Genomic DNA, 8,907 nt, shown 5'->3' on the forward strand with positions numbered 1-8,907 from the left:
ATGATTGTATGTTATTGGCATGCGATTTAATAACCGACGCATGCCTTATGATATGCACATTCAGATGTTGAACGCGCGCCGAGCGCGCAAACAAATTTTGTAATATTTTTCGGCCAGTCGTTACGGCCCCCGAAATCAAATTGGGCTCTTACGCCTATGGCGGTTACACGTACCACAATTAATTGATCCATTCCTTACATATTAAAATGGTTATGCACTTTCCGAGCAGGCTAGATGTCTAGCACTTTCAAAATTCCAAACCATGATATCGTTAAGTAATATTCTTTATACTTTGAGCTAGTAGAATTAAGAGAAACATAATGAAATCAAACCCCTGCTGAGTCGGCGTCGTTATTGTCACATTTAACTAACATCTAACTAAAGTATAGGCCCGTCACTATAGGCTTCCTCACCAGTCTGTCGGGGGAGGGAGGGGGCTAGTCATGGAGAAACCAAAAACACCCCTCCCCTCCCCGTTGCTGCATTACACGCCATTGCACGCTGACTGAACCATGTGATATTCATTTAAATCATTGCATATACTTATGAGCATTCCTAATGACATGCGATATAAACCTTTAGCCAGCTATTACAGAAAATGTTGTGTCCACCACAATTACTGTATTTCGCTATTTCATTTGCAAACCATAAGCCAACTTTCATGATTTAGGGAGATATTTTTGTGGTGTCAGTAACAGGCGCGTAGCCAAGGGGGGGGGGCGAAGGGGGCAGCTGCCCGCCCCCACCCTTGAGCATATTATTTATATATGTTTTTAATGTTTTTATGATATCGTTAGTATTTTCAAAAGAGAAAATGCTAAGATGCAACTTACAAGGCATGAGAAGTGCCAATTCCAGCGATCTGGGACACATTTTCAGCCAAAATTTTGCTTCGCGCCAACACATGGTGGCGCTACGCTTAGATAGTTTGCAATGCCGAATCTACAGTTTCGCCCCACCCTTGGCAAATTCCTGGCTACGCCCCTGGTCAGTAACGGATAATGTTTCATGTCATTAGACTATATGGCTTTTTATTATATGTTATTTTATTGTAATCGCACTTATGTACGTACGTATCGGTATGATGGCATATTAAAACGAAAGAATAAACAATTGAAGAGCTATTGACCCTTATCACTTGATCATTCTGAATACGGTATGTATAACGTTGTTAAAACGTTTCGTCTTTTGTTTTGATAAAGTTAATTATTTGTGGTGTAATATTATAAATATGTCACGAAAACGTTTTCAGGCTATTATGTCAAAACATTTTTTCGTTAAAACATTAATATAACATTAATATCTCATAAAAACGTTTGCCGACGTTTTTATAACACCACATAGACATATTATAGAGGCTCTTTAAAAATGTTATGATAACGTTTCGTGTTTGCTTACCATCCATACTCTAACCCAGTGGCGTAGGAAGGTACTTTTGAGTGGGGGGCTGAAGACTGATGGCCGACCTGGGGGAGGGGTCCAAGGGGAGGGGGTGCCCCCCTCCCCTTTGGATTTTTTTGGCATTTCCAGGTGGCCTCAGATGCAATTTGGTGCAATATAGCACACTTCAACACCCACTCCATTTTTTAAAAAAATTTGCATTTTCACCTGGCCTTAGATGCAATTTGGTGCTCCAAATGAGATTTTTTTTCTCATTTGGAAATGAAAAAGGAGTTTTCTGACTTGCGAAGGGGGGGGGCAGAATGATACTTCCGCCCCCCATATTTTTCACTGGAGGGGGGGCTGGCGCCCCCAGCCCCCCGAGAGATATAGGTAGGGCTCTGAATTGGGACACACATTAATGCTGCCCTCGTAAATTTTAATTTGGAGGTAACAGAATGTTGAGGTTTTGGACGTAGATCGTGTAACGTATGTTGCTTTACTCCACATGCAATGCATCATGGCCTATAGATATGAATATGTTATGGATTCTTGCGGATAATCTTTCCTCTCTGAATATTGAAAGGAAGACCTGACTTGTGAGCAGGCACAGTTGTAGAAGTGAAAATCAACGTAAATTTGGCAAAAGTGTGAAGTCAAACTTGACTAACATGTGTGTAATAGGTAGCTTTTTACTTATATGGCACTCGCAATATTGTGTAATGATTTACATAAGAGATAATCCAAAAATATGTAGGGGATACAGGTTTTACATCGATTAAATGATATATATTTTCTCACATTCTTATGAATAATCTATTTTTGATGTATCGAAAACAGCATAAAATAATGTTTTAACACTATAATCTTCAAATTTTGTAGTAAAAAGTGTACTTTTGTATTAAAATTATATAAATTACCACCAAAATGATAGACAAGAATGCCCAAACAGTGTCGCACATGTCAATCACACAGTCACACCAGTCAGACCAATGCAAATCAGAACCTGTACGTAGCTGAGTTTCCGAACCTATCAACTACCGACGCAAGTAAGTTTGCTTTTTTAACCTTGCAAAGAGCTACAAGTATGATATTTATAACTACTTAAAATTTACGTTGCATTACGGCAACTGCTACATGAGTGCATTACCATCGTCTCTTCAAAAATATGTTGTTCAGCTTGTAATTAACTTTACAAAGCACATGGGCGGTATAGTCACCTTTCTATTTACTCGAATGGACGCACTCAGTTTAAAGTAGCACTAGCAGATACACCAAAGGGTTCTGGAAAAGAAAATACGAATTATGGGAAATTCTTTTGATTTTCTTGCCAATAATTTATAGGAGTAGCCTTTAATAAATATATGTAGTTTAAAATGATGTATGAATGCTATGCTGGTCAAATTGATGATGAAAATTTTCTTCAACAGCTTCAATCAAAACCTAAAGAGAAGAGGCAAAAATAGGTCATGTTTAGGCTGCTATGAATTAAACTAATTTTTACAATGATCCATTAGGACGGCCTACACTTGAAATTCAACTTCACTTGTGAATATAGGCCTGTGCATAGATTTGAATGTCAACATATATAAGTCAGATGTATGTTGAATTTCCAACAGCAGTACATATTCATTAATGGCAATGAATCACAGTATTTGGTATTGTGACTTTTATGCTGTCTCTTTGCAGAGGAGACTAACATGTACTGTATGGTATATGTACACCACTGCATTAATACATTTTATTTCTCTGTCACAACAGGTATAAGCAACTCTTAACAATGTTCAAAGCAATAAGAGCAAATTTGATTTCCTCGTCTATCCTTAACTGTCCCAAGTATACAGTGGTGAAAGAACATGAGGTAAGGGTATTCAACGAAGCAATGTATTTATTATAAGATTAGATAATGAACATTTTCTTCAACAACTTCTATCAAAACCTAATTAACAATCAAGTAGGCAGTTAAGGAAGAATAAAAGCTCCCCTATCTCATACTTCGTAACTACCTCAACTGAGTTAAATGGTGATTAGACAGTGACAAGTTTGACAGTATTGATAGGTATCGTTTTATTGTTTTATACAAGAATAAAAAACAGGATTTCAAACTTGACTTAATTTTCTAAATATTTACTCAATCTGTGTATATATCATCAGTCGACTGTCTTTGTGAATTTATAACAAAGTAGTTTGGTTTATTGCAAACCTACAAACACTTGTTATTGGCCATGTATGTCATGAGTGAAATATGAAATGTCTGCTTTTTGAAACTTACACAAATATAAATGTACTTATGAAGTATTTAAGTGTGGGTGTGCGAAATGTGACTCTTGTGCTATGCATACTGTTATTACACAAGGCCAAGCCATGTAGGCAAGACTTTAATTTATCTCCTGGTAATGCTTGTTTTCATGCCTTGTCTTCATAAGTGAATTTTAGCTCAACTTTACTGCCAAATAAACTTTATTATTCCTCTTGCTACTGTTTGTTTTAATTTTGTGGTAGCCAATTTGGCTAAGGCATCGGACTTGTGATCCAAGGATTGCTGGTTCGATTACTGCCTAGTTCATTACATTGTGTCCTTGGGCAAGATGCTTTATCTCAATTGCCTCTCTCCACCCAGGGGTTAAATGGGTAACTGCGAGGTAACTTGTCATTGGGCGTAGTGTATAACTGAAGCCGACCGAAGGGATTTTCATTCACCAGGGTTAATATTACTTCTGTAATTGGTTTTTGAAACCTTGGTAAAAAGCGCTATATAAATCAAACATTATTATGATTATTTTAAGGGGTTTGAAGAGCGCAGGTATGAGCCTTCAGTGTGGACTTCCGTGGATAGTCAAAAGAGCATGGGGCTGAAGGAAAATGGCAGTGACCAGTTCTTCAAATTGTTCCGATACATCCAGGGCAAAAACGTAGAAGGTAAGGTGTCCTTCGGAAAAGACGAGTGATAGAACGGCTAAAAGTCTTAGATACTAACATGGAAATTACATGCATTTTGTGTAATCTGCAGATAGTATTCATGCTTCTAGCAGCTGTGTGTTCTGACATGTCAAGTAGACAAGCAAAGTAACATTGATAGTAGTATAATACAACTGTCATTATTCATTGTGCATATCATAGTTTCGGTTCAAGTTTACCAATTTATCGTTGTACAGTTTTATGGTACTATGATAGCCTCCAGTGCCTAATTGTATCAGTTCATTTTCTTCAAAGCCACTGTATTTCTGCTAGTGTTTGTGAATACAGTAGAACTACATGTCTTATGAACTTTTGTATATATATTAGATCCTCCTGCAAGCAGGAACTCGCGAAGGAGCCTCATTGGTTCATCAAAGCTTCAAGCTGACCGAAGTCAGTCTCTTAGGTTCATATTTAACGTCCATGATTATGAATTGTTAATGGTCAACAACTCTGTAACTGGACGACATACATTAATCTGGGAGTGACTCGAACCGGGGACCTTTATTGAAAGGCACCGGCGTTAACCACTGAGCTAACACTCCACTTTTATACAGTTTAACCTGACTTTGACTTCATGGTCTAGCTGGAATTTGATCGACATCAGATATTGTAAACCAAAACAAGGTCAATCTATAACAAAGAGTCTATCCGCTAGCTTCTTTGATTGCAATTGCTTTCAATCAAATCTTTTATCAACACTCAGAGCAAAAGATTGAAATGACTATTCCGGTGATAAGGAAAGTTGAACCGGGACCGGGACCGGCCTGCGAGAGCTCTGTGAATACATCCTTCTTTGTGCCGCCTGAATTTCATGACAAACCCCCACAACCCAAGGAAGAGGGAGTTCATACCCAAACCTTGCCAACGATGACTGTCTATGCCAGGTAAAGTCATGTGCCTTTTATCTTGTCCTCGTATTGCCATGGGCAGGCGCGTAGCCATAGGGGGGGGCAAAGGGGGCAACCGCCCCCACTTGAATATTTTTTATGATGATATCGCTAGTAATTTCAAAATAAAAAATGCTGAGATGCAACTTACAAGGCCCGGGAAGTGCCATTTCCAGCGATCTGGGAGGAATTTTCGGCCAAAATTTTCTTATATGCTTCACGCCAACACATGGTGGAGCTACATTTAGAAAGTTTGCTACAGTTCCCCCTCCCTTGGCAAATTCCTCACTATGCCCCTGGCCATGGGCTCATCAGTCGTACAACTATGAGTCTTGCATGAATCGACAACTTGGTCATGTCAGTCAAGTTGAGTCGTGATTAGTCAGGGACTGTGGGACCTGCTTCATCCACATGGAAACAGCCAAACTTATAAACCTTCTCTTTCATTCATAGCCCCCACCCCCATGCCCCTGAAAAGTGTTAGAAATAACGGACGAGGTAATCTAGTTTAGTAGCCACATACATAGATAGCATTGTCATTGAAAAATCATTTAGTTGTCCAATGTAGACTAGTGAGAATGGGCTTGGAACAAGTGATGCTAAGATTACTAAGTCTTACCAGAGAGTTGTTCCATAACAACTCCTCGGTCTTACTTAAGATTACTAAGTTTACTAAGTTAAGATTACTAAGTCCTATGCTAATACTAAGAGAGCTATCCAGACTTAAGTTGTTTGGTTGGTGAGCCCTTTATCACCATTTCTTTTGCTGAAGGAATTAAGTCATGCATCTCTGTTGGTTTTTAATTGTTAGCTTTGCCATAAAGAGACCCTTGAAGAAGCTACAACTGCTTTTGATGATGCAACCTACTGGCAAGAAACTGGTCAACCTACTTTGGAATTTAGAAAAACCTCAGTTTATCAGATAAACAACCCTGGAAACCTTTATGTGGTTTAAAATGTACTGCTAGGTGTGCTGCTAGACTAAGATTACATCCATAGATGATTCACCTAGGGAAAAAAATAGGATCGATTTAGAAATACAAAACCTTAAAAAAAAAATGGATAAAAAAGGGGCCATTTAACTTCATTGAAATCTTTCAAATTTATGCATAAATTTATTTTTACAATTATATTATTAATTTTTATGCATTTTTAATTTTCGCAGTTCTTTTGGAGGCTACGCAAACGATGAATCTTGGCTTAAAGAAAGTAAAAAACTTGCCGAGAAGATTCCAGATCCAGAAAATATACAACAGGGTTACTTTTACATAGCAGCTTACAACAGCCCGTGGCAATTCTTTAATCGTACCAATGAAGTTTGGTTTGTCAAATTGGACCAATCAGAGGAGAGTAATCAAAAAGCTGAAATGGCCAAAGAATAGCAGAAAAAAATTTGAATGATGCAAATTAGAATTTAATTGAAGAAAGAAAGAAAAAGAAAAACAGTATTTTTTGTCCTTTTTAGGTAAGACGTGCTAATGGCCTAATGCTTTAATTTTTGTTCATACTAATTAACGTTATATGTTTAATTTCTGACCAGTACTATTAAGAACAATCTGTACTAAATTTCATTGCTTCTAGGTTGTATAAATGATGATTTGTTTACAAATAAATTCTCAAAACATGCTGATATACATATATGTTTTATACATTATTTTATATATTAATTACACTGAGTTAGTGTAGTAGAAAAAGGGATAAACAGGGCATTTTCAATTAAAGGACGACTTTATTGTACACATGGCAAGAGTCTTTTCCACGTTTGCATTATGGCAGTTTCAGTCGTTTTGTTGCTGCAGGTGACTTAAGTCATGAGGTGTTACAATAACTCTATTCTTTAGTTTTCATACCAAATGTAAAGGGTTAAATGCAGATAATTTAGATTTGCATCATATTAACTTTATTAGTTCAGTGTAATAAACATCTGTGGTGGCACACAAAAATTATGAGCAAAATATATTACTGTGTTGTTCTAGTTACAGATATGTTTATATATTTTATACTTAAAAAACAGTCTTCTCCTTCTACAAATAGTGCTGTCAAATGTATGTAGATAGGCCTCACCTTCTCTGTTATGTATTCAACAAACCGTAACCAAGACCTGATGTACAGTGTTATTTCTTGGCTGGAGCCCGCTACATGTAGATAGGCCTCACATTCTCTGTTATGTATTCAACTTTAGACTGAAGTTTTAATTATCATGGTAAGAATTATTACACTTTACAACCATCTTTGGCTAAGAAGAGAAATGTTTGTAAATGAGCAAATTTATGAAGTGACGAACAAGTGCATTTAGTAAAGAATTGTATCTTCAGTCAATTCATGTTTGTAGCATTTCTTAATGCACTCTTTGCCATTTCACTTTGTTTATCTTTATGATTTGTTTAATATAGTTGTATAAAAGTAAGTTGGCCTGACGTTTCGATCCTAGCAAGATCTTCTTCAAAGGCTAAATGACAAGTAACAGTAACAGAAGGGACAAAAACACACACAGAATACAGACAGGTTAATGAGCATGGTGAACACAAAGAGATAGATGTAAGGGGATTAGTGGACAAGGGATTGAGAGAAGGAAGAAAGAAACCAACAGGGGAAGAGGAGAGGTGAGAGATAAACTCTCAGGCCAACTTACTTTTACACATTCTCCTACACAGGCTCTTAAGTGGATAAGCAGTTTGCTAACAGTTTTATTTAGTTTAATATAGTTGTAGATTTTCAAAGACATGTGACTTGGGTGACCATAAAAAGTACTGAACTAGAGTGTAGTGTAGTGTAAAGTAATGTTAATTAGGGGGCAGGTGGGGGGTGTTCAATTATGTGTCGTCTTTTGCAAACTAATAATGAGTAGATTTTGCACCTCAAATTGAATGTGCAAGGTCAAAATGTATTCTTAAAAGGTCATCAAAAGGTAAAGGAGGAATGCCAAATGGTTATAGCTTCTGTAATTTTTTTTTCTAAAGCAAGAAATCCTTTAAGGGAAATTCTTAATATCAGGTGATTTCTTAGGTCAGTCTGTGATTAAATTTGAAATATTGTTGATTAAAATGGAAACAGTGGCATAACCAGGGGGGTAGGGGGATGGGAGAGATATAAAGATTAGGGAAAATTAATGGGGTAACTGTTCTTGACATCTCAATACACATTTTTCAAATTGTTTGCATGAAGTGTAATAAAAGTACCAAAAGTCTTGCCCCTCCTGCCCCAATATTTTGACCCCCCCCACCCCCAATCGATTGAAATTGCTGTTCATGCCTCTGAGAGGAAACAATAGCATATAAACAATGTAGTTAAAATGATTTTAATCAAGGTTGATTTCATAATAATTTCAAGCATTTTCCCCATAAACCTGCTTGATATCTTGTATGAAAATGTAAAAGTAATTGTTTAAGTATCATAGTGCAAGGGCGTAGGAACCGGGGGGGCTGAGGGGGCGCCAGCCCCCCAGTGAAAAATGTGGAGGGGCGGAAGTATCATTCCGCCCCCCGCTTCGCAAGTCAGAAACCCCTTTTTGGTTCCTTGCTGAAAGCAAAGGAACCTATGTATTCAGGTTGGCGTGTGTGTGTGTGTGTGTGTGTATGTGTGTGTGTGTGTGTGTGTGTGTGTGTGTGTGTGTGACACTTAAGCTTGTATGCACGATAACTCAACAAGGGATTGACTGATCATGATCAAACTTGGTGGG

The 8,907-nt window shown here is 37.5% G+C and overlaps 1 protein-coding gene across 2 annotated transcripts; it reads left to right on the top strand.

The window, feature by feature from the left end:
• The first annotated feature begins 2,355 nt into the window (after positions 1-2,355).
• On the top strand, positions 2,356-7,185 carry LOC139963766 (heme-binding protein 2-like). 2 transcript variants are annotated; one of them, XM_071964884.1, is made up of 5 exons: positions 2,356-2,429; positions 3,142-3,241; positions 4,167-4,299; positions 5,045-5,225; positions 6,394-7,185. In XM_071964884.1, the coding sequence occupies exons 2-5, from the start codon at positions 3,161-3,163 to the stop codon at positions 6,608-6,610; spliced, it is 612 nt and encodes a 203-aa protein (XP_071820985.1). In that variant the 5' UTR covers positions 2,356-2,429; positions 3,142-3,160; the 3' UTR covers positions 6,611-7,185. The 2 variants fall into 2 exon arrangements, with proteins under 2 accessions (XP_071820985.1, XP_071820986.1); XM_071964885.1 differs by lacking the exon at positions 2,356-2,429 and adding an exon at positions 2,569-2,590.
• The last annotated feature ends 1,722 nt before the right edge of the window (positions 7,186-8,907 follow it).

This window comes from Apostichopus japonicus, chromosome 22 (assembly GCF_037975245.1).
Source record: "Apostichopus japonicus isolate 1M-3 chromosome 22, ASM3797524v1, whole genome shotgun sequence".
NCBI classification, from domain to species: Eukaryota; Metazoa; Echinodermata; class Holothuroidea; order Aspidochirotida; family Stichopodidae; genus Apostichopus; species Apostichopus japonicus.